Source organism: Perognathus longimembris, chromosome 2 (genome assembly GCF_023159225.1).
Source record: "Perognathus longimembris pacificus isolate PPM17 chromosome 2, ASM2315922v1, whole genome shotgun sequence".
In the NCBI taxonomy this organism is placed as follows: domain Eukaryota; kingdom Metazoa; phylum Chordata; class Mammalia; order Rodentia; family Heteromyidae; genus Perognathus; species Perognathus longimembris.
In genome coordinates, this window is record NC_063162.1 from 84,959,434 (window position 1) to 84,986,326 (window position 26,893).

At 36.8% G+C, this 26,893-nt stretch overlaps 2 protein-coding genes across 2 annotated transcripts in view; one reads left to right on the forward strand and one right to left on the reverse strand.

The window, feature by feature from the left end:
- The window catches only part of Hibadh (3-hydroxyisobutyrate dehydrogenase), a 114,250-nt gene that overhangs the window by 31,847 nt on the left and 55,510 nt on the right, over positions 1-26,893 (forward strand). The gene's annotated exons all lie outside the window — the stretch shown is intronic.
- Positions 1,795-2,429, reverse strand: LOC125346784 (NADH dehydrogenase [ubiquinone] 1 alpha subcomplex subunit 5-like). The gene has a single exon (XM_048339624.1). It carries the CDS (start codon positions 2,408-2,410, stop codon positions 2,063-2,065), a length of 348 nt encoding a protein of 115 aa, XP_048195581.1. The 5' UTR covers positions 2,411-2,429; the 3' UTR covers positions 1,795-2,062.

The window sequence follows — 26,893 nt, forward strand, 5'->3', positions numbered from 1 at the left end:
GAATCCCTGGAGACAGGGGTGGGCACTTGGCCTATAGGTTACTGAACATGTCAGTCCAGTGCCTGGCACTGGGAGCTTCCTGTGACCCTGCCCCCTGACCTGACCCTATTTAGGGTCAGACCAGCTCAGGTGCCATTAAGCCATGCCATATGTCTCTGTATTTGTTTCCTGTGTCCTGTCTCCAGGCTTGTCTCCAGTCACCATGGTGTCCCACTTCAGCTCTCCATTGGAGCTGAATTGGTTTGTTGGTATTATTTTTGTTATTTCTTTCCTCTCTGGATTGTTTGCTCACAGTGTTAAGGGTATTTGCGGACTGCAGGCTTTTGTAACAATTGGCTGCCTACAGGCTGCTAGCATTCTAATAAAGACTTCAAGATTTGATTCTTCAAAATGTGGCTTCTCTGATAATTTACCTCACAACAATATATATATGTGTGTATGTGTGTGCATGTGCGTGTACATCCATGCTGGTCTTGGGGCTTGACCTTGGGGGCCAGATGCAGTCCTTGAGATTTTTTTGCTTAAGGCTACCACTCTACCACTTGAGCCACACTTCCACTTCTGGCTTTTCTTTCTTTCTTTTCAGTGATTAATTGAAGAGTCTCACAGACTTTCCTGCCTAGGCTGGCTTGGTACCATGATCCTCCTGAGTAGATAGGATTGCAGGCATGAGCCATCTTTACTCAGTTAAAAATCATGTATTTTAATAAGATGAAGTAAAATAAAATAAGAATATGGAAAATAAGAAATTAAATGCTCAATATTGTAGTTTTATAGAAGTTCTATATTCAGTAGTCTTAAAATATGGAATCTTTGCGATCCTTTAAAAATAAAAAAAAATATATAAAACGTTTAAAAAATTTCTCCTTTCTATCCCTTTCTCCAAGCCCTTTTTATTCCTTATGTCATACTTTTATAAAATATGTTTATATGGAATATGCTAGCACATGCTTGTAATCTCAGTACTTGAGAAGCTGAGGCAGGAGGATTGAGAATTTGAGGCTAGCCTAGGCTACCTAGTGAGACTTTCACTCAAAAAAAAAAGCAAAAATAAGTAAATGTACAATTAAAATAGAAAAGACCCATCTGACAAAATCTTTCTATATTATGTATCTTTATATAACCATTCAAATGCAGTAAGATTATTAAAAGAAACAAATTATATAATATACTTTTCCATGGTAAGCATTTTAAAGACATATGTTTTTAGCTTAGATACATTTTAAATGGTATACATTTTTGAAAAGTTTCCTCAATTCAGTATTTTACTCTATTCTGTTAAGTATTATTCTGGGAGTAACATAAAAAGAATTATTACTATATCATTTATCAGCTCCTGGGATAACAGATTGAAGTTTTCCCTCAGGTTCCATTTTGATATTTATTAGATCCAGCATAATGGCTTCTAGGGACATATCCTTATTAGAAATAGTGCAACTCCAAAAGTGTTGAGCAACTTTTCTCAAGACCTAAACTATTGGTTGTGGTAGAGTGGAGGAGTGATGTGATGTTGTTCATTAGGCTAAAAAGTCCTAATTTATTTCAGGAGAAAATAAAGATTGTTAAATAGAAGAATATTTTTTTGAGTCAATACATATTTATATATTTTAATTTTGCTTTGTATATAAAATCAAAGCCAACAAGGTTAACCACAATTTAAAATTTTATCACAAATTATTTTTTGACACTTTTCTCGTACTTGAACATCTTCACTCATGGTTGCTTTTGAGTTACCAATAAGTTCATTTAGACAATAATTAAATTCCATTTTGCCTGTTTTCCAAAATAAAAAAAATTTAGCTCTGTGTATAGTGTATCTGTAGAAACTGTATCAATTAACTGTCCAATCTTACCACACTTTTCCTGTTCAAAGAAATACCATCTTTGAAATAATCTGAGAGAATACTGTACAATTCACAAAACACGAGTACCATAATCACTAACAAGTCTCCTAAGTATGTCTTGTGTCAATTTTCTTAATCAGAATAGACACACTTTTAATATAACAGAACATTTAATTATATTAGTTTCCCATTAGCCCATCAAAGACTTTTGATAATGCTTATATTGGCCATTTCCACTGGTTCGCAGGAGGCTCTTCCATTAATGGCTCCCATAGTTTCCACGCTAGCATTTTTCTTGCCAGACTCAGTTCCTTTTCAGCCTGAAGAATCACCTCTTCTAGTTGACCTCCCTCAAGTTTGTCTTCCAACTTCTTAACATCTGGTTCAGCTTTAACCATATTTAACCACATTGAATTTCTCATTGTGAATTTTTTGTATGCTGCATTTTTAGGGAGTTGTTCAAGAACATCAGGAATCTTTGTGTACAATATTGTTAGCCTGTAGTGCGGAGTGTCGCAAACAGCCAAGCCCATCAGGCCAGTGGTCTTCTTCAGCACACCCGCCATGATGGAGAGCACCTCCAGGGAGCCATAAGAATGTTTTGTAAATGATAAATTCTTTTCATTACATGCTTAAAATGACTAATGTTTGTTGTGGTATAGTGTATAGTAATGGCCTCTCATGACTCATCTTGTATCTATTCTGTACACTCCTTGCATTGACTGCAGGCTTGGCCATCTGACCTGCTTTTGCCAGTGGTATGTTAGCAAATGTTAGGCAAGGAGAGAATTTTTATACAAGTGAAGTATGCCCTCTTTTGCGGCTAGTAACTTTCCATATTACCAGCAAAGCCAGGGTTGGTCTGCTGGAGCAGTTGCACTAAACTACCAACATAAGCAAGTGGGGTCTTCTGACCATACTACAGCCAGACAGCCAGATGACTTCCAACTGCACTGCTGATGTCACAACCAACCATCAGATAAACTGGCAGATAGACCCAGTAATTATGAACAAGTGAAGTTACTGAGTTTGTATAGTGCTACACAGTAATAGTTAACTGGTTTTTGGACACTTAAGTTGGGAAACAATGGGTCTAGTCCAAGATTTGTCAAGAAGCCAGAGAAAATGTCCAAAGAATTGTTTGTGGTAAACAGTTCCCTAACTTGTCTCTTTATTTCTGATTACCAAGCCAAATATTGCCCAAGTAGCTGCCCTAGGGAGCTAATAGGAGGAAATATACATAGTAAGATCTGGAAAAATAGTTTATGAAAATTCAGTAGAAGAGTTTTCTTATAAACTGCTGAGGTTAGACAATATATCTAGGTTTTGTGTGTGTGTGGGGGGGGGTTGTGTGTATTTACTTGTCTTAGGGCTTGAAATTGGCTTGGCCACTCTTCCTGAGATTTATTGCTCAAGGCTAGTACTTTATCACTGACCTACATCTCTACTTCTGACTTTTTAGAATTTTTTGGATGTAAGAGTCTCAGACTTTCCTGCCCGCTGGCTTGAACTGGGATCCTCAGAGCTCAGCCTAATGAGTAGTTAGGATTACCAGTGTGAGCTCCCAGCACCTGGCTGTATATCTGTCTAGATTTTAAATGTCTCTTTAAAATTGAAATTGAGTTTTTTGTTGAAGGAGACCTTATCAATAATTTAGTTTTATTCTTATTTTATAGGTGGAAAACTCCAGGTTCTAAGAGGGCAAATGACTTGTTTTATCAGCTACAAATCTAGAACTAGAAACCTGTTTCTGCAATTCATTCTCAAGTTCTTCTATTCTGTCAGACCTTCTTCCTTTCAGTCTCATTCTTTGGTTACTTTCTCTCTTTTCCAAAGCATTCTGTGGTCTTCAGATTACTCTGTTTCTATCAATTTTATCTACCCTAGTGGCTAGTCTACCTACTATGTACTACCACTAAACTGGCATGTAGTGAAACCATGGAAGTATTGTCATGTTTTTTAACGCTCAGAGACTATTTTCTAACCTGGAAGAAAGTTAACATTCTTGTAACAGTTTTTTTTTTTTTTTCTGTTTGGGATTACCTCACTGGTATTAGTGAAACAAACCTCTTGAGAAAGAAGTGAGCACTATCTACAGGGTTTGAGTTTAGCTAGGGTAGGATCTATGCTTAGTTGACCAGGAAGCAGAGGGAAGAGAAGATTGTTTTATGAGGCTCTTTCCTCTCTACTTGAGTAGTAGTGTATTTTTGCTATTTCAGAGACCACTGTGTTATGCCTATATTTGTTCCTGTTTCTTCTACCTAAGTGAAGGGAAGACACTATTTTATTCAACTTTGTATCATTCTATATCTCCAGTATATAATCCTAGTGGGCATTTACCAAGGTATAGCTGATTGAATAAAAACTTCATTTGTACTGTTATTTACTTACTTTGCTGTACTGAGGATCAAATTCAAGGCCTGGCCCATGCTAGGCAAGTGCCTTACCACTGAGCCATATCTTTCAGTTGTTCCTCACTCCTGAGTATGTATTATTCACAGCAACTGAAGGAGGAAGTCCTTACATCTGGAATTTAGGAAGACATACAAATAATATGTGAGTGGTTGTGAAATGCAAAATAATGCAACAGCAATATTATTCTCAGTACTTAGCAAACAGAAAGGGAAATTCTCAGTAGTAGTTTGATCTATTGTCACTGTAGACAAATATTCTTCATTCTTGGTACTTGTTTGGAGTTTTGTCTCATACTCAGCTTTATGGATTGAAGGTAACACTGTATTTAACATGTAGCTGATTCTGCAACAAGAGTAGGAGTTTTAGATCTGAAAAAGGAAATACATGCGCACGCACACACACTCATGCACACACGCACACACGCACATACGACCCAACTAGAAACATCATAGATAATTCCCAGCAATATTTAGGCTAACTGGGGCATTTGGACTTGGATTTTACAATTCTTTAGTAATAATTATTCTTTATGTTTAAATAGTGTGTGTGTGTGTGTGTGTGTGTGTGTGTGTGTGTGTGTGTGTAGCTATGGCCTTGATCTCTATGTAGGATTAGGTTCCTGGGAATGGTCTTTAAATGAAGAAGAAAATGAATTGGTTAGTCGAGTAGTTTTTATCACTGTTAGCTTTATTTTCATTTTTGTTATATTTCTGTTAGTGAAATTAAAAGAAGTTCCCTTGGGTATTTGAGAAAGTATGAAACTTTTAGAAAGAGAAGTCAAATCAAAATATTTTGCCCTTAAAGTTATGGTATTTAATGTAATATTTACATTATTCTGTACTGTTTTATTTTGACACATTCCTTTTCTTCCCTGTTGGGTTGACAGTACCTTGATCATTCTCATTTCATACAATAAACATTTACTGAATACTTCATGGTTTCTTTTTGTGCCAGTCCTGGGGTTTGAACTTGGGGCCTGGGTGCTGTGCCTGAATCAAAATAGTGATAGATATGTTTGAGGTTTTAAATGGAATGTGTCTAACATTTGAGTGTGCAGTATGATGTGCAATGAACATCTTGAAGTCTCCTGCTGCTATTTTGCTAATATTTAGTTGAGGAAGTGGCGCTGTGGCTCAAAGTGGTAGAGCACTAGCCTTGGGCAGAAAAGCTCAGGGAGAGTGCCCAGGCCCCAAGTTCAAGCCTCATGACCGCTCAAAACACAAAAGCAAATAAACAAACAAAAATAATGTTTAGTTGAATCTCAGTCTTACAAAATGAGTTTTTGTCCATTGAGATGATCTCATAGTTTTTCCCTTTTGTCATTTTATGTGCGGAATTGCACTACTAAAATTTTTAATTTTAGCTGGGCACTGGTGGCTCATGCCTGTAATCCTAGCTACTCAGGAGGCTGAGACCTGAGTATCTCAGTTCAAAGCCAGCCTGGGCAGAAAAGTCCCCATGAGACTCTTATCTACAATTAACTACTTAAAAATGGAAGTGGCACTGTGGCCCAAGTAAGTGGCAGAGTGCTAGCCTTGAGCACAAAGAGGCTCAGGCACAGAGCCCAAGCCCTGAGTTTAAGCCCCAAAGCTGACAAAAAGAATTCTGTTTAAACTATCTTTGCATTCTTGAGATAAAATGAACTTCTTAATATTAGGATATTACTGTATTATTATTATTGTTACTAGTAGTTAATTGGAGAAAGTAAGAGTCTCATGGACTTCCTTGCCTGGGCTTGTTTTGAACTGTGAACCTCAGATCTCAGCCTCCTGAGTCGTTAGGATTATAGGCATGAAACAATGACTCCCAGTTTTACTGAGTACTCTCTGTACATATTAGGGTTAGGGTTTTGCTGCTTGGAGTTTATGTTTAGTAGGAATAAACGGCACAAACAAAACTAATTTTAGTAACTAGTGCCTTTTTTTCAGAGTAAAAAGAAAAGAGTAATCATAGAAGAAAGAGACTGATGGGTAGGTCCATTTATGTAAACTAGATGGATTCTGTTTCTGGAGTGACATTTAAGCAGAGATATGAAAGTAGAGGTCCAGAGGAATAGTATGTGTGGAGAAAGCTGCTCTGATCTGGCTCTGAAGCATGAATAAACGGGTATGTTTGTGGAACTTTGATCACTGTATCACCAGGATTTACATGGTAGTTTCACTTGGAGTTTCTTGATTAACCTTTAGGAACTCATCCTATGTTTCATGCCAACCTTCATTTAACACTTTGTGTCTATAAAACTAAAACTAAGGGGACTGGGGATATGGCCTAGTGGCAAGAGTGCTTGCCTCGTATACATGAGGCCCTGGGTTCAATTCCCCAGCACCACATATACAGAAAATGGCCAGAAGTGGCGCTGTGGCTCAAGTGGCAGAGTGCTAGCCTTGAGCAAAAGGAAGCCAGGGACAGTGCTCAGGCCCTAAGTCCAAGCCCCAGGACTGGCTGGAAAAAAAAAAAAAGTAAAACTAAGTAGGCTTTATGCAAAGTAGTCTATGACATAGGACTCTGTAAATGTGATACTCAAATCTATTTGATGTAAATCACATCCTCATGAAATTTGTAATCCTCATATAATGTCAAGTGTTGTGTAATCAATCCACTTCGGATACATGGAATTGTGTGTGGTGAGGGGTTCTGCTACCACAGAGTTTGGCTCCAGTTTGATCAGGTCTTTTCTATACCCAGCACAAGACATAAAGCAAAATTAAAAGTATTGTTTGTTACTAGCAACCAAATACTATTCTTTTTGCTCCAAGGGCATCATTATGGCACTTAACTGTGCTTAAATAATGGCAGATAAACTCACTGATTACCTAATATGTCTGTTGATTTCCTCAGGGAGCTTAAATTGAAGTGACTGAAGTGGCACTTGTAGTTAGCTCATGTTTCTATGCTGGCAAGCCTGATTGAGTTGTATTGTTCCAGTTAGAAATTGCTGTTAAATATTTTAACTGCGCATATGTGTTTGTATAACAGCTTGCTACCCAAGAAACCAGACTCTGTTATTTGGCTGGGTTATATTTTAGTAATTTGAGGTATTTTGAGACTATTGAGTAGTAAGTAAAACCTATTTCCGTAGAATGCTTGACTTGCTTGCTAAATCTCAATGAAAGTTTAATATAGATTCCATTATTGTTTTAAAAACCAAGCATGTGGTCTTGGCTTTTACTGCTCACTGAATTAGTTATGCACTGTTTTTCCGCTAGATCTGAATCTAATCTGTGGTAAAAGGACCACAAAAATAAAAGTTATTTCTATTTTGGCACTTAAGACTTATAGTTAAGGGCCTGTTGGCATTTCAATTAAAACATTTTCTTAGAGAAGCTTGTAACTTGGCACTTTTACCTGGTGTTGGGCTGAAGCACTGCTATTTCTGTCCACAAGTAAATTATTATTTTTTTTATCAAATTTCATAGAACTGAATTTGCCCTTGCTTACAATGTATTAAAGGGGAAGAACTATCACAGTAATGTGTGTGTGTGTGTGTGTGTGTGTGTGTGTGTGTGTGTGTCTATGTGTGTCTGTTTGTGCATGCCAGTCATAGCTCAGGGCCTGGGTGGTAATACTTAGGTTTTTTGCTAAAGGCTGGTGTTCTGCCATTTGAGCCACAGCTCCACTTCTGTTCATTGGAGATTAGATCTCATAGACTTTCCTGCCTGGGCTGGCTTTGAATCAAGTGTTATAAATGTGCTCTACAAGAACCATCAGAGGGCTGGGAATATGGCTTAGTGGGTAGAGTGCCTGCCTTGTATACATGAAGCCCTGGGTTCGATTCCCCAGCACCACATATATAGCAAAGGGCCAGAAGTGGCACTGTGGCTCAAGTGGCAGTGTGCTAGCCTCGAGCAAAAAGAAGCCAGGGACAGTGCTCAGGCCCCGAGTCCAAGCCCCAGGACTGGCAAAAAAAAAAAAAAAAAAAAAAAAAGAACCATCAGAGTCACAATGATAGACATAAAAATGAAGAATTGTCTCAGCAAGGCAAAATTTACTTCTGCAGAAGGATGTACCATTAATCAAAAACCTGGCAGGCAAGCACACAAGCAGGAAGGCTGCTACCCTAGTTTCCCTAATGCAGCAAGCCCTGCCACTCAGATAGGTTGAGCTTGTCACATTCATAATTTGCTTGTGACTGGCTACTTTGAGTAGGGTAAGATGTATTTATATAAGGTGACCACTAAAAGGCTACCCATGCCCTCTATTTTTTTGTACAAATTGTGCTGTATCTTCTGAGGTATGTCTTAATTCCATCTTGGAAAACCAGTTAAGACAAAATCTTACATTTCAAAATCCTTTCTTACCCCCAAGCAGTTCCTCTTTTTCCTCCCTGTATTTGCTCAAACTACCTTTGCAGGATAATCAAGCCACTGGGCCAAAGGAAAAACTTTTAAGAAATGTACTTTGGGGCTGGGAATGTGGTTTAGTGGTAGAGTGCTTGCCTAGCATGCATGAAGCCCTGGGTTCGATTCCTCAGTACCACATAAACAGAAAAGGCCAGAATTGGTGCTGTGGCTCAAGTGGTAGAGTGCTAGCCCTTCAGCAAAAGAAGCTCAGGGACAGTGCCCAGGCCCTGAGTTCAAGCCCCAGAACTGGAAAAAAAAATGTACTTTGATAGAATTGTAAGGTAGTTTTTCTTACACATGAGCCTCAGAATTTAGCCTCCTGAGTAGGCAGGATTACAGGCGTGAGCCACTAGCACCTGGCAGTAGTTTTTCTTTGACATTACTACAAGCTGTTTGATTACATAATATGTTGTATGTGATATTCATTCTTACTTCAGTAATATCTGTATAGCTTAGTGCTTGTGGTTATTAACACTGTGTTCTATATACTTAAAACAATGCTAAGGGAGCCAAACATTCCATTGTACACTTATATAATGAATACTTTAAGACTGAGGCAGGGGTATCTGCAGTTTGAGGCTCGTCTGGGCTACATAGTTTCAAAACACAAAATGAAAAATGATTAAGAGGGTGAGTCATGTATTCATGGTTTTTCTTTCAAAATAAAAGCAGACCTGTAAGAAAAAAAAAACTATTAGAGATGATGAATTCTTATTACATTGAATATGGTGGTGGCTTCATGGCATATGCATATTTTCAAACCCATTCAACTGTATAGTAAATATGTTTGGGTTTTGGTATATAAATTATGTTTCAATAAAGTTGTTAAGATATTTTGAAATAGATTGGTAAAATAATTTCTTTTCTTATGTCTTGTGCTTCCAAGTTACTCTTACAGTGTTTTTTTAGTTACTTTTAATTGACAACTTTAGTTTTAATTAAAATATAAAAGTACTTTGACTTCCTTTTTTGTCATCCTTAACATTCACTTCTTTTTTTTTTTTTTCTATGATTCTGGGGTTTGACTCAGAACCTAAAAGTCACTAGGCTGGTACTCTAAACTTGAGCTATGCCTACAGTCTTGCCCTTCCCTTCCCTTCCCTCCCCTCCCCTCCCCTCCCCCATCCCCTCCCCCCACTCTTCTTTTTTTTTTTTTTTTTTTGCCAGTCGTGGGGCATGGACTCAGGGCCTGAGCACTGTCCCTGGCTTCTTTTTGCTCAAGGCTAGGGCTCTGCCACTTCAGCCACAGCGCCACTTCTGGCCGTTTTCTGTATATGTGGTGCTGGGGAGTTGAACCCAGGGTTTCATGTATATGAGGCAAGCACTCTCGCCACTAGGCCATATCCCCAGCTAGCATTAACTTTTGCATAAGAGATCTGGGTAACTCTATCTTCAAAACTATTGAATATGAAGTAGTAAAATTCATCTTGGTCTGATTTGGTATTATTTAAACTTTTAGAAATTCAAATAGTTGAAATATTTTAATTATGTTTGGACAAATTTGCTTACTTAAATGACTTATAATTCATCAAAGTCTTGGTGTGGTGGGGCATTCTTGTAATTCCAACTATTAGGGAGGCGGAGATTGGAAGGATTGCAATTTAAGGCCACCCTAAGCAAAAAGTTTGTGAAAATCCAATTCTATCAGTAAGCTGTGCATTATGGCCCTTCTGTGTGATCTCAGCTATGGAGGAGGGTATAGGAAGAAGGACAGCTATTCTAAATTGTCTTCCATAAAAGGAAGAGATCCTATCCAATAAAATAAAAGGCAAAAAGGGGCTGGTGGTGTGGCTTAAGTGGTATACTAAGTTTAAACACCAATACCACAAAATTGAGTCAACTGTGTTAGCTATTTACATTTTTCCATACTTTCACGCAAGACCCTATATCCATTAAATATCTAATATCAAGTGCTCACTGAAAAGGTGGTTTTTGCCAGGCTTCCTTGTGGTGGAGGGACAGTGGTCTCTTCCCATGGCTGTGCTGGAGAGGGAGGAGTCCTGCCTAGAGTAATCCCAGGGAATTTTTAGTGTCTCCTAATAGCCATTCAGGATGCAAGTCAGACCAGACACAATTGGGTCTGCTCACGCAGTTTAGAGCTTCCTAGCCATGTTTTTATAAGGGTGAAATAGATTCAGCAAATAAATCTGAAGCTATTCCTTATGCATGATGCCTTTAAAAAATATTAGATTCCTAAATAAAACAAAATTAGTTCCCATTATACTTTTTGTTCTTTATGTCTCTTTTACAATTTAATGTGGGATTGCTGGATGGAATTGGCAAAAGGCTGGAGGAAGGGATGGAACTGAGAATTTGACAAGGGCATTGTTACTGTGGTTAAACCCAGGACCTCATCAGACTTGCAGTTTTCGGGTGTCTGATTTTCTTAAGGAAAGATAGCGAGTTTTATAATGCTAGCAGCTAAAAGTATATGAAGTTTAAGTTTAAGGCAGTTTCTATATTTTCCATATAATCTGTTTGTTTTGTATCCCTTAGAGTGGGTGTTCTATTGATTTTCTTTTTGGGATAGGTTTTATTCTATAGCCAGGATAGCCTTGAACTTGAGATCTTCCTTCTTCAGTGTCTCAAGTGTTGGGATTAGTGGTATGCACAAATTGTGCTAGTTGTCTTTTAATTTACATGCAAATTTCATCAGTTATCTTTCCTTTCAGGTCTAGGCACGGGTCCAACTCCTTCCTTGGAGGTATTTTAATCTGACCTGAAGGTAGAGGTTGTTTTGTATTTAGCTCAGGTTACATCCTACATATGAGAGATAAGGACTTTTTTTTCCTTAGAAAAATATGAAAAATTTTAAGCAGTACTGACATTTTAAAAAATAATTATAAGCTGTTAGTTGAAGTCATTATCCATTGTAACTTCTAATAGTGCCTTGTTCTTAGGGAGTTTTAAAAAATAAAACAGTATGAGAGCAGACATACAAGTATGGTATCATTAATTAATTTCATTGCTCCCAATTCTTTTTCTGCGTGAGAGTAATATATGTTTTTAAATGGCCAACTTTTTTTAATATACTATGTCCATATCTTAAAAGAGTAGAAAAATAAACTTGGCAGACACTGAAATAGTTAATTGGCTTTTCCAGCCAAGGTAAGTTTGTAAAACGTTCTGAAAATTAATAAATGGGAGGAAAAGAATTTTTTTTTTGCAATAATGACACATTTTATCACCCCTTCACCTTAGGCTATAAATTATTTTTGTGCCAGCATTCTTTCATTAGATAAGCATCTGGAGGAAAAGGATAGTTTTTTTTTTCTGTAATTGTTAAATATCTGCAGCGTTCACATAGTTAAAAGAATTATTTGATATAAAATGCTGGGTTGAGATGAAGTTTTATTTTTTTTAAAAAGTGATATTTTTGAGAACTACCATAGAATTCTGATTTGGAGACCTGTAATTTTTAATAGCAAATTCTGAAAAACATGTCTGATAATAGCTCATGGTCATGAGTTGGGTTGAACTTTTATATTCTTCCTAATATGCATATAAACACAACAGGTTTTTATTTACATCTTTGACTTTGCACTCTGCCCTGTTAGAAAATAGACCATCGCCACTGGACATGTTGAAGTTAATAGAAAGAGTCCACATATGATGCAAAAAATTACCTTGTAAGCTAGTCTGAGAAGGAGTCTGAGCATGCGCAGAGTGATAGATGACTGTCCTTTTCCATTTTAACTGCTAGTTTGTGCTGAAAACTGTAAAGTTAAACTTTTTGGAATTGTTACTACCCCAAGTGGGAATATAAAGTATATTGAACAAAATTTACTTAGCTTGTTAAAAAGTCAACATAAAACTGTAGTTAATTAGTTTATATTATTACATCACTTCTAGTAGACTCAAACTAGTACTAAGTTAAGAGGAGCTGTATCAGGTGAGCTGACTGCTTGCTACCCATATGTGGCTTTAAGATAATGATGAGTTTAAATTTCCTCTTAGAGCTAAGTGAGAATAAAACTGAAGGCAATAAATACTGTTGGCCAAAGCCATTAAATGAAAAAGCTGGGAATACTCCAGCTCTTGACTTAAATTGTTTGTTTATCAGCTGGCGCCTAGTCTGGAGTCAAGAGCTGGAGATTTGTATCTGTGACAGAACTTTGAAACTCTTGCAAGACACTTTCATTTCAACTTAAGGTAACTTGAGTTTATAGCTTTGGCTTTAAAGATTACTAATGATTTACTCATTTCCTTACCATTTAACCAGAGTGGACTTTTTCCCAGGAAGGGATCTGTGTTTATTTAGGGCCTTTGTCTGCGGAGGGATTAAAAGGCAGCCCACCAGCATTGTGAACTTGATGGTAATAAAAGGTCACCAAAACACACCATAAAAACATTCTTACCATGGAATTAATTATACAGTGTAATTTTACAAAGCAACTCAGTTACTCCATCCATAACACACACACCCCTTTTAAACATTTTTTTTTTTTAATTAAAGCTTTGGTAAATTTTTGGTTTATGAAAAAATATTTTGTTTTTTATGGTATTTATACACTGAGAAAAATATCATGGTATGTATATGTGCAGCTGATTGCTTAAAGATCCTAAAAATTTTAAAATAATTTCTCAAGCATGAGATGAATAACATGTTTAGGAGGAGAAGGGATGGTTTGGCATTTCACATAATGGCTGTTTCTAAAAGCTCATGCTTTGTTGAGAGTTTATCTGTGCCACCAGGTGGCATTATACCCAAACCTGCTTGTGATAAAAGGAGTTTAAAATTCATTATTTTTTTGTTTGTATTTTTTTTTTGTTCTCTTAAATTTTTTCCTTTTGCAGTGGGCTTAAAAATATAACTGTTACCAAGGCTGATGAAGTATCTCCACAGAATTGAAAAGATTTGGGACTTATGCAGATACTTGCTTTTAGGTTGTTGATGTCAGAATTAAGCTTTTAGAGGGATTGCTTTAAAAAAAATAAAATGAATATAGAATATTTTGGTTTTTGCTTGTTTAAACAGGAGAGAGAGAATCCTGCACATAAAAAATACTTGTAAATAACTCAAAACCCCTAGTGCTGCAAATTACAGCCTACCCCCACCCTCCTTGTTAAAAAAAAAGTGTTAGCAAGTTCCACTGTATGAGAATTTTAAAAAGAGGGAGAGACCTTTGATAGGTGCAAGTTGGTCCTTTTCACAAGCCTAACTATGAGATTCATTAGGCAGTTCATGTTCATGTCTTAAAAGCTGTTTTTGAGAAGTAACTTCTTGAGTTTCGTGTACTGGTTTTCAGGGAGCCTTTATAGTCTTTCAAATCAGCTCATTTTTAAAAAAGTGATAATGTAATGCCAAAAAAAGGCCTCATTATAAATTTTATAAATGTGAGATATTTTTCATTAAAATGTGGATTCATGTTCTATTTTTATGAGCCTATAAATATAAGTTAATAAACTGTAGCAAAACAATTAAATTATTTAATACAGCTATCCAGGTGTTACAGTATGTTGTTCAAATAAATAAGGTTTACTGTACATTCTGTTGATTTTTATTTTTTTAATGTGTGTTTACCATGCAGAGAGATGTTTAATGCTTAGCTTTGATCATTTATCAAAAAGCTTTATGAAATTTTACTCATTGTAAATTCTTGCCTCTTCTCTGAGCTGTCTTAATGTGTACAGTCTATTTACGAAATGTATATGTTTTCAAAGTAAATATTTGACCTCCCACCTTGACATTCTAATTTGAAAACAAAACTCTTTTCTCCCTGAAATTTTGAATAACTTGATTAGAGTATGTGTTGTACTGAAACTAAATATACATGACATTATTCAGTATTATAAAAGGGACATTTTTGTTTTAAATTTGATTTTATACTTGAATGTATTATAGACAATGGTACTCATGATATTTGATCTTTAATATTTTACTTTTAAACTTGATACAATGGTCTGCTTCTCAGCTTTGTTGTATACTAATATTTCTACTTACTCAACATCAAAAAGCTGTAGTGGTTTCTCTTTATAGATTGTGCCTGTGTCCTGGAATTGCCTCCTGCTGTCCATGAATTGCTTCTTGGCTTGTTGTATTAGAATATTCTCCCCAGAGTTTTTGTGAACTGTATAGCCAACATTTTAAAAAGAATCAACTTGATGCATACAAGGAATTGAATTAGCAAAAGCTATACTTACTGTTCATAATAGGAATAGGCTGCTTGGTCCAGAATGTAATATGAGTAAACACATGCAAATCTAATGTAATAATATACATATATGTAATTGCCTACAGTGTTTTTTCAAGTTATTTCTATTAATATTATTTCTAATATTAAATGACATTTTACTGAAATTCTAGAAATCCATTTTTATTTTTTCATTAAAAAATAATAGTCATTAGGAAAAAACAATCCTTACTCATTAGGGTATGTGCTAGTTAGTAATGAAGCATTTAGATTTTGGCTGCTCTCATTTCAGTTGGAAATAGTATTGCTGTGAGTCAGTGTTGCCATGGGAACTTCCACATAGATATAAAAGGCAAGACTGTCTTCAGTGGAGGAGGCGGGGGGGGGGGGGGGTTATGTACTAAAATACCACTGGCCTAAATGATCTATTGTGAGCATGTTAGTGGGTTGGTGGGTACTGGGGGGGGGGTACCTAAGATGAGAAGAGAGAAAGTAATGCAAAAATAAATGTGAGGAATTAAAATCATTTTCTCATATTTTTAGAATTTCACAGGTGGCAGTATTTTAAATTTTGATATAAATATGATTCTTATTTATTTTATCATTTGGTATTTTAAGGGAATCTTTATATATCTTATTTAAAAAATGCATCTATGAACTTTGATTTACTTGGTTTTAAGTGAAAATATTAACAGTAAAATTTGTTGTCTCAGGAACAAGGATTTTTGGCTTTGAAATGGCTTTATAAATTTTATTTAACATTATGGTTAATTATTTTTCAAGTATCTGAAATTTAAAGTAAAACTAAACTGACTAGAAGATAATTAATGTAGTTTTCAAATAAATATGGCATTGAGGCTTTATAAATTTTTTTTTTTTTTTTTTTTTTTGCCAGTCCTGGGCCTTGGACTCAGGGCCTGAGCACTGTCCCTGGCTTCTTCCCGCTCAAGGCTAGCACTCTGCTACTTGAGCCACAGCGCCGCTTCTGGCCGTTTTCTGTAAATGTGGTGCTGGGGAATCGAACCTAGGGCCTCGTGTATCCGAGGCAGGCACTCTTGCCGCTAGGCTACATCCCCAGCCCTATAAAATTTTTAACATTAAATTTTTACTATTAAATATTTTATGTACTTTACTATAAATATTTACACAAGGAAGCCATGACTTCCCATACCTGCTTATGTAGTGTATTTTTAAAAATATAATAAAAACAGTTCAACCACACATTAGATCCTTTTATGTTCTTTATGAATACATGTGACTAAGTCTAATTGCTGGTAAAGATGATTAGGGATCAACCAACCTAACTGTACTCAGTTTTTTTATGTTACCCACCCCCCAAAAAGTGTTCAACTTGAGTTAGCATGGTAAAAACAACATCAGTACAGTTATAGTAGCATGGATTCGGGTTGTCAAATACTTATACAAAAGAGAAAATACACTAACATGACAAGGTGTTTAAACTTACCTTTTCAGTTAATCTAGGGAAAAGTGAAGCTGCCAAAGTAATAAAACACCCAAGAGTTTTGAAATTAAAGAGTAAAATTAAGAGAGGCAAGGAGGTGTGCTCTTGAGAAGGGTTAAAAAGACAATCACTGCTTCAGAGTCTGGCTGTATCTGATGTAAATTAACCAGCTGTGGGCAGAGCATTGTTTTCTAGTCCACCTAAGCAGTGCTGGGTATATGTGATGGAGGGTGCTAGAAAGGACCCTTGAAATTGGAGTGACATGCAGAAGTTTAGTTGTAAGGGAATTTATTTTTTGGGGGGGGGGCATAAAAGACATAATTAGGTTTGAGAACAAAGAACGAGAAAGTATGTTTCCAAGTAAAATTGGCCAAGTGAAACCTTTAAATATTATGAAACAATTCATAATTGTTAGAAGCATGCTTAGTTGTTGGCAATCATTTTTTTGTGGTTCTTTTTCCTTTTTTAAAAAAAATTAATTTTATTGTTAAGATCATGTACAGAGGGGTTACAGTTCCATTTGTAAGGTAATAAGTACATCTTGTCAAACTTGTTATCCCTTCTGGTAATTATTTTTTTAAAGGGACTTTGGCTTTTAAGTGTAAAATGTAAAGCAACGGTGGTACCCACTTTTAAATGTCCTTTTGGCACAGTATGTGCTTAAGGTTAGATAGGATTTTGATGATTAAGGAAAATTGTATTTCTTGGAGAAAAAGGTAAATTTATTTAAGTAGTTAAGAGAATGAAACTAAGTGTTTACGTTCAGTTTTGCTTCCTGCCTCTCTCCATTCTTGCCGGGGGCTAAATGTGGCAGTCTCCTCAAATGAAACCTGTACAGTCTTATCGGGATACCTTAACTTTAGTCCATAATGTTACATAATACAAAGCTTTATAGATGCAGACAATTTTTATATTTATTAATTTGTCTTAGGCTGTCAGGCTGAATGGCTTGTGTATGTTCCAGGAATCCCTGTGAAATATAGTGAGGAAGGCAAGGCTTGTTTTGGAAAGGATGACTGTGTAGAGTCACTGTAGTAATTTACCTGATTTTGAAAAAATAAAACATTAGGTAGATAATTTCCATTTACTAAGGTAGAACTTACTAAGGTAGTACTTTTTAGATTTTCTTTTGGTTGCTAGAATGAAGGAAAAGCTTTGTGTTATTTTATTTAAAAACAAATTGGACTTTTTGATTTCTCGGTACTTCCATTTAGTGACATCTTCTCACCCATATTGCCCCATCAAAACTGGAAAGAATTATTAGCCAACTAAAAACTTGCAATTAGGTAATTTAAAAGCAACTTTAATTTTGGCTTTCACTGCTTGAGTCTAACTAGCTAAAAGAATAAGAAGGCCAAGAAAATTTATGGAATCAAAAGTACAAACCAGTTATTTTAATCTCCTAAATGCTTTTTTTTGGTAGGTATTTTAGGAGTTAGAGTATTAAAAGTAACTAGAGCATCATCTTATTTTGCTATGTAGTCATATTGTGAGTTCACTTGTTTACTGCTTTAATTTTCACTTTTAAAGTTTTATTTTTCAAGTCACTAAGTGAAACTTACAACTTTTTCAAGTATGAAAAATTGCAGTATGAGAATTTCAGTGTGTGTGATTGATCAGTGGTATACTTTAAAAATGTTCACAGTATTTAAAATGAAGACTTACGACTAACAGTGTCTAAAACTTATTGCTCCATAAGAATAATATAGCCTATTATTAAGTTCTAATTTTATACCACCACTATCATTTTGTTTTTCTGGAAGAGTTATAATTGATAATTTTTATTTCATCATCAGTATATTCAGCGCATATAATCCTTCAGCATTTTTGAAGAAATCTATCTCAACAGCTTTTAAGAGTGGACCTCAGCCAGGAGCTGGTGGCTCAAGCCTGTCATACTAGCTACTCAGGAGGCTGAGATCTGAGGATCACAGTTCAAAGCCATCCTGGGCAGAAAAGTGCCCTTGAGACTCTTATCTGCAGCTAACCACTCAAAACTGGAAGTGGTGCTGTGGCTCAGAGTGGTAGAGAGCTAGCAAAAGGTCTCAAGCCCCAAAACCAACCAACCAACCAACAAAAAAGAATGTATGGAGTATGTGTATGTTTTGTAATTTTGTCCTGAAGAGAATGCAATGGAAGATAATTTCTATACTTAATTCGGCTTGTGTTAAAGACAATTAATCCTTAAATGTAAAAGCAGATTTCATTGAATTTCTCTGAATTTTGGGAAGATCAGGTGTGCCAGAAGTGAATATTACTAGTGCATATTTAAAAAACAAATTGAACTCTGCCTAGTTCTTTGTATATTCTAAAATAGTTTGGTTTTATGATTCACAGATTTCTAGCTCCAGTTCCCAAGTCATTGGAAATAATATGTAATAACATATAATAATTGGAAATAATATATTCAGCTTTATCTTTTTCATTTCAGTTTGTCTTTCTTCCTCCAATGATTCCCTGCTTGCTTGTTCCTTCCTTCCTTCCTTCCTTCCTTCCTTCCTTCCTTCCTTCCTTCCTTCCTTCCTTCCTTCCTCCCTCCCTCCTTCCCTCCCTCCCTCCCTCCCTCCCTCCCTCCCTCCCTTCCTTCCTTCCTTCCTTTCTTGTTTTGTTTGTTTGTTTGTTTTGTTTGGTGCCATTACTTGGGATTGAATTTAGGGCCTGAATGCTGTTCCTTAGCTTTTTCACTCAGAGATGGTACTCTATCTTTTAGCCACCATTCCATTTCTGGCCTTTTGGTGAGTTAATTGAAGATAAGGGTCTCTTGGAATATCTGCCTGGCTGTCTTCAAAATGAGATCCTTAGATTTCAGTCTCCTAAGTAGCCTGGTCCACCTGCACCTGACTCACACCCATTTTCAATAATACTTATGTACATGGATTGCTGTGAAGGGAAAGGATAGGTAACAAATATTAGCAAGAAATTCCTGGAAAGAAGATTTTATGACTCTAAATCTTATTAGGATAAAATTCCAAGGAAATGGTGGTATTGCTAGCAATAAAATTACCCACTGGTGTGATGAGAACTGGAATTCAGACAAATCTCATTTATGTGTGGTTTCTTTCACTCTCTTCCTGTTGTTGAGTGGATTGGAAAGGGACCCTTCCTGATCCATTAGATTATGGCAGGACCAAGGTCAAGTTTAGTTTTTCCCACCTTCACTGATGTTATCTTTTCTGATCAAAATGCCATATGATAGATTTTTCATTAAGAAAAAAAATACTTGATCTATCTATGCATTACTTTTAAGCAGTATTTTTTTTGGCATATAGCTATTGCAAATTTAAAAGGGCAAATTGTAATGTTTCAGGAAGTATAATAATGAGGTTGTAAGGCAAGGTTTTCATAAAGGAGAGATATGGGAAAACCAGAGAGGACGTTGGAGAAAAATAGGAAACATAAAATTAGAATACTGTTTCTGCTGTTTAAGGGAGAGATCTATGCATATTTTTGATTGTATGTAACATAGATGAGAGGTTTGAAAAATGAATAGAACAAGCCAGTGCTAGTATCTGTCGTCCTAGCTGCTTTGGAGGCTGAGATCATGGTTCGAAACCAGCCTGGGCAGTAAAGTCCATGAGACTCTTATCTCCAATTAACCATAAAAAGCTGGAAGTGGAGCTGTGGCTCAAGTGGTAGAGCTCTATCCTTGAGCACAAAAGCTCAGGGTTAGAATCTGGCTCAAAGTTCAAGTTCCAGGACTGGCAAAAGAAAACAACAACAAAAGATGAATAGGATAAAAATGACTGGGAATGATCATTTTGATGTTGGAACTGAGCATCCATAAGAATCTTTGAAATGCAGCATACTTACTTTAATCTGCAGTATATGTCAAATTGTATGTAAGGATTACAGTTTGGGAATGAGTGTGGGAAATGAAATGTCTGTGGTTTCATGTCATAACAGTTGGCTATTTCCCATTGGATAAGTGTGTGTGTGTGTGTGTGTGTGTGTGTGTGTGTGTATTTGCATCTTTACTGGTTCTTCGCTTCTACCCCATCAAAACAAAAGGTAGGAGAGAAGAGCCTAACCTGTGTGATATTGTCTATCATTATTTTCTCCACTTTCTGTAGAGACTGAATTTCTTTTTCATTGGCAATAAAAATGAAGGCTGTATACCTTTCTTTTGTTATGTCTTCTTAAATTTTTATATGGTTATATCACATTACATAGAATTTTTATTTATTAATTAATTTTTTGGCCAGTCCCGGGGCTTAGACTCAGGGCCTGAGTGAGCAGTGTCCCTAGCTTTTTCTTGCTCAAGGCTAGCACTCTATCTCTTGAGACACAGTGCCACTTATGGGCTTTTCTGTTTATGTGGGGCTGAGGAATCAAACCCAGGGCTTTGTGCATGCTAGGCAAGCTCTCTACTGCTAAGCCATATTCCCAGTACAGTACATACAGTTTAAAAAGGACCAACAAACATTTACTTGTGATTTTCCATGCAAATCCTTTTATTTTGTGGAGGGAGAAGAAGAGACTTTTCCTTATAAAAGAACTAATATATGGAGGACCCACTATGTAATCTTAAGTATATTTTACTTCTTGTCAGTTTTAAAAGCTAACAGAATTTTTAAGCATAAAAGATTAAAAATAAAGTTTCAAATAGAAAATTTAATTGTATTCACTGTTCTGTTTTCTAGCGAAATTTCTTAAATCCATTTTCTGTACTTAAGCCTTTGTTCAAGTGAGACCCAAAGAAGGCATTTAATAAACTTTTTGGTTTGAACCTAAGACAACTATGGTGTACTATTGGTAGTAGGTAGATACCTTTAGGTGAACCCATACATGTTATTGATACATATAATGTTTGCTTCCTGAAAGGCTTGTCAATTATTTCTTCACCATAGTGATCTGAAATGTGTGGAGTCAGTTGCATGTCTCTTTAAGGTGGTCTGTTTAAAACCTTTGTTTAATAGAGATGATTATGTTTTTACATCTATTTTGAATTGTAACTGTTTTGTTTTGGTTATGCTGGGGTGGGGGGGGCGGCATGTCTTTTGCTTTTCTGTGTTCCCTCAGTGTGTAATTATTGGAGTGAAATGGTGGTTAGGATTCTGTGGGAAAGAAGTCCTTGTTTCCTGTCTTTGTTGGTATATGTGGGTTGCTAATCTCCTAAGAGTCTTGGGATGTAGATCTGTACATCACAACTAGGAGTGTGTAGTTTTTATGGTGAGGAAGAGGGAAAAAGATAGTATTGAGGCAATTCCTGTCTAGGTCTGCAAAGTGCAGATTGCATTTCTCTTTCACTGGTGTTAGGTTTATGGCCCTTTTTTGGGAAAGTGCTATTAAGTGTTTGGAGACCTTTATCTTTCTCTGTTTTGTTGTAGCAGATGGAGTTGTCCTCTGGTGGTTTTGCTAGGTATGATAAATGTTGTACTAAAAACTGTGTTTGGTGGAAGTTTGATCTGGAAAGATACTGTTCCTCTCAATTTCCTGAAAATGTAATCACAGTTCAGTTATTAAACAAATGAGCCCATGAGCAGATCACAGCAATATTGTGTGCTTCTTATTGATGCTTATAATTATGTTCTTCCTTTTAAAATGAAGTTTTAACCATAAAAACCAGAAATGAGGAACAATTTTGTCTGAAATAATATCAGTGATAGAAATAGTCTAATCTTTTTCTTTTGAGTTTCCAGGGAAAAATATCTAGATAAGTGGTTTTCCTTATTTTATTAAAGAAGAATAAAAGGAGAAAAGTTACATGATTCTCTTGGGTTACAGAAAAATTAATTCAGGACAAAAATTTTTATTTGTTTGCAAATTTTCCATTCACAGCATAGCTATTCTAGCGAATATTTCTTGTTTTCTAAAGGTATTTCCCTATTTGACTTTGCTTTTGTTAGTTTTATTCTGAGTAATTTGACTACTAGGATTTTTTAGATAACTGTGCAGTTTTGATAGTTTTTATACAATCTGTGGTTTGTTTACACTGATGTTAATAGATGCAAGCTGCTACCTAGCTACTGGATTGCAAAACATTTCTGATTGAATTTTTACAAATTACAACTTTGACATTTCAATAACTCCCATTAGTACCTCTTTACATTAATATAAGTAATTGAAACTTGATGGTTGTTATTGAATCAAACCTTCTTTTTTTTTTTTTTTTTTTTGGCCAGTCCTGGGCCTTGGACTCAGGGCCCAAGCACCGTCCCTGGCTTCTTCCCGCTCAAGGCTAGCACTCTGCCACTTGAGCCACAGCGCCGCTTCTGGCCCTTTTCTGTATATGTGGTGCTGGGGAAGCGAACCTAGGGCCTCGTGTATCCGAGGCAGGCACTCTTGCCACTAGGCTATATCCCCAGCCCCGAATCAAACCTTCTTGAAGCACCTTTATATTTTACATCCTAGCTTTCCTGTATTATACATTCAATTGTTAAGAACAAGGTAAAGAAAGATAGTCTTAAACATATAATCAAATTAGTAGGTAGTATCAATGATGTCTGAGGTCTACTCAAGGCTTTAACTGAAGAGTTTGTTTGGGAGTCTCTAGTAGTACTTCCCATAGTGCTGTTGCTCTGTGCCTGTTGGAATATTGTTAACTCCCAGCGTCACATTTGTCTTCTTTACTGTGGCTCTTAGAAGGCACAGAGCTGCTTTTTAAAAAATTGTGTGTAAGTTTCTGTGTGCCCGTGCTGGGGCTTGAACTTAGGGCCTGGGCACTGTCTGAGCTTTTTTGTTTGTTTTTTATTCAAGGCTAATATTCTATCACTTGAGCCACAGCTCACTTCTGCCTTTTTTGTGGTTGTGGAGAGAAGAGCCTGTCCCAGCTGGCTTCAAACCCTGACCTAGAGATCTCAGCCTCCTGAGTAGTTAGGATGACAGGCATGAGCCACCAGTGCCTGGCTTCAGCTCTACATTTTTGGGACCCAGTCATAGTCATCACTTTTTCTGGCCTTTTCCTTGACGTTAATTTTTCCAGTTAACTTGTACTTTTAGGTTACTTTTTTTTTTTCTTTTTTTGGCCAGTCCTGGGCCTTGGACTCAGGGCCCAAGCACTGTCCCTGGCTTCTTCCCGCTCAAGGCTAGCACTCTGCCACTTGAGCCACAGCGCCGCTTCTGGCCGTTTTCTGTATATGTGGTGCTGGGGAAGCGAACCTAGGGCCTCGTGTATCCGAGGCAGGCACTCTTGCCACTAGGCTATATCCCCAGCCCTCAGGGTTGTTTTTTATTTGCATTTCCTTTACTGCCAGGGATGTTGAACATTTCCTCATATGTTTCTTTGCCATTTTTATCTCTTCTCCTGTGGAGTCTCTCTTTAGCTCCTTTGCCCATTTAATAATTGGTTTACTGAGTTTGGAGGGGGTTAGTTTCTTGAGTTCTCTGTAGATGACAGATATTAGGCCTTTGTCTGTTGCTGTGCTGGTGAAGATCCTTTCCCATATGCTGGCTGTCTTTCTAGTTTGGAATTATTACTAAAGGGGAAAATGAAGTTTCTGTTTAGTTGATTTTGAGATTGTAGCAGAGTTCAAGATAAATCACAATTACTGATTTCCCATCATAGAAATTAAAACAATTCTATGAGTAGAAACAGAATGATGATAAAATCAGTTTATTAGATAAAAATATACCTGTTGAAGCTGGGCGCCTGTGGCTCATGCCGGTAATCCTAGTTACTCAGGAGGCTGAGATCTGAGGATCTCAGTTCAAAGCCAGTCCCCAGGAAAGTCTGTGAGACTCTTATCTCCAGTTAAATCACAGAAAAAGCTGGAAGAGGTGTTGTGGCTCAAGTGGTAGAGTGCTATTCTGAAGCAAAAGGAGCTCAAGGACAGTGCCCAAGCCTCAAGACTGTGTGTGTGTGTACACACATACACACACACACACATATACATATTCGTATCTATCTATCTATCTATCTATCTATCTATCTATCTATCTATCTATCTGTCTATCTATCTATCTGTTCCTCCCTGTATTACCTAAGATTGTCATTTCTACATTACAAAATATTGTCATTATGGTGGGCTAGCTATTTTTTCTATAATGCAAATAGTTCTTACTTATATAACTAAGGTAGTTAGTCTTTTCATGCTTGAGTGAAATAACTTGCTTTCAGTTTCAGTTTTTATAATTTTTCATGTTTCAGAGCTAAACGGTATTTTTGATTTCTAAACAATTAAAAATAGGAATGCAAAAGGCATTTGGTAAGTAGTTTGTTTTAGAAGTTTAAGACCAAACACATAGGCTTTATTCCCCGTTTGATCTAGAACAATAGAAAAGACATTAAAAATATAGCCTATTGTTTTGTTTTGTTTTTTGCCAGTCCTGGGGCTTGAACTCTGGGCCTGAGCATTGTCCCTGGCTTTTTTTTTGCTCAAGCCACATGAGCCACAGCGCCACTTCCAGCTTTTTCTATATGTGGTGCTGAGGAATTGAGCCAGGGCTTCTTGTATACAAGGCGAGCACTTTTCCACTAGGCCATATTCCCAGCCCCAATATATATGGCCTCTTATAATTAGGAAATTTTAATGTTTTTAGAAGGAAAATTAGGAATTTGTAAAATTGTTTTAGTAGATAACAGCATGGTTTCATATACATTTAAAAATACTCTACTGGCCTCAAAATTTCCTGCCTTGTGTTGTATTCAGGCCCTCTTTCTATTTTTCAAGTTGGAAAATAAAGCAAAATAAGTAATAAACAAGCAACAATTAAAGAAAGAACTATCATGTCCATAGATTTTAAAACCTGAAATATGTTTAAATTTGACTTATACTTAGCTAGAAATCTTCCAATTTTACAATCAACAATGAATTGTTACTTTTCAGGTTAAATATCCTAAGTGTTCCTATACACCCAGTATTCCTTGAGGTCTGATCTAAATATTAGCATTTGTCATAATACTATTTTAGTTGAATTTCTTGCATGAATGATAAGCAAACATTTATTTAGACACTTTCCTTCCTCACTGCCATATTCAGTTTGTGGAAACTGCCAGTTTGAAAATGCATGTACTAATGCACTCATCTTTTTCTCCTACTCTCAGTTGATTTACAAGTCTACATTGTAATGACATTTCTTGGGTGAGAATCTTTAAATTACAGCTTGACTATGGTGGAATCCCTCAGTTGTCTTTGAATGAATTAGAAATAGTTAAATGTCTTTTAATATTTATATTCCAGTGAATCTTCAAATCACTGGTTGGTTCAAGGGAGTTACTGGAAGAAAGAAACACAGTTGGAGGGGGGACAAAAGGGAGTGCAGGCAATGAGGGGAAAGGATGTATACGGGTAGCTTATGGTTGAAGAAAAGGTATAGCAGAAGAGAGAAATTTAAATAAGGCAACAAACCTGGATGAAATTTCCTATGATTTCTTTCCTTTAACTGAGTATTTAGTAAAAGTAGTGTGATAGCATTTCCCCTAGTAATTTTTTTTCCCAGTGCAGTTTGTTAATACCATATTTTTTTGCAATGAGATTTAGGTTTCATATTTCTGGTTGTAAAACCATTTTTGCCAGTTGTAGGAAATCTGCAGCTTTAACACTGCTTCATGTCTGATTGGAAAGTTTCTTTTTTTTCATAATTAATTTTCTTCTGAGCCCTTTGTGGAGAACAGGAGCCCACTGCAGAGAGGTTAGAATACCACGGACTTTAGCTGTTCAGCTTTAATGATACAAGGAGCTAGCAAAGCAAGAATAAATGAGGTACTTTTAGGTGAGCAGAAAATGTGAACTGACTGTCAGTGTGAGATTGGTTCTAGGAGCAGTTAGCCAGCAGTAATAGGGCACACTTGAGTAATTGAATTTGCATAACAAGGCTTCCTGAAAAGATCTGACAGGCATAGAGATTTGTCTAGCTGCAGAGCTCCAGATGGACATGACCACGCAGCAGCTGGGTGGCACGTTGCTCAGCATGGACAGCACTGCCCAGACAGGCAGCTGGACCCTGGCGACTGCAGGGCTGTGGCAGGCCAGCTGGTGGCTTCTGACAGCCAGTGGTCCTGTTAGTGAACCTTTTTATAATGGCCTGTCAGGGTACTGGACCTGCAGGGACTGGCAGGAAAATGTCACAAGTCACCAATGAGGGTTGTTAAGCAGAAGAAATCTATCCTGGGGTGGTCACTGCAGCCACAAAACTAACACCTCCCAGTGTGATTCCTTTCCTGTTCAGAGAAGATAGCCTCCTTGTCCCCCCTTCCCACCCCCCGGTTGCTCTAGACTACTGTCATTTTGAGTTTTTGTACTGCTCTCAAAATGGTGAGACCAAGTTGCCAGCCTTTCTGGAAATACACTAGGACCATAAGTTGGGAGGGAAATGAGTATTCCTTTTAATGTTTTCCCCATGTTTGCATATTAGCAACAAGGGCATGTTGATATGTTTTTTTTTTTTTTTTTTTGGCCAGTCCTGGGCCTTGGACTCAGGGCCGGAGCACCGTCCCTGGCTTCTTCCCGCTCAAGGCTAGCACTCTGCCACTTGAGCCACAGCGCCGCTTCTGGCCCTTTTCTGTATATGTGGTGCTGGGGAATCGAACCTAGGGCCTCGTGTATCCGAGGCAGGCACTCTTGCCACTAGGCTATATCCCCAGCCCCAGATGTGTTGTTTTTTTAATTGGTGATAATTTAATAATTTATCTTGGATGTTTTGGTTATAGGAGAAAACAATATGCTTAAAGAATAAACTGCACAGCTACTAAAGTGGTTTGTTCAGATGACCTCCTTCTTCCCTGTGTCCAGGTGGTCTGCATTTATGTGGAGGAATTAA

Excerpts from the sequence above, each read along its gene's own strand:
- LOC125346784 (XM_048339624.1), bottom strand. The coding sequence starts at position 2,410 with ATGGCGGGTGTGCTGAAGAAGACCACTGGCCTGATGGGCTTGGCTGTT.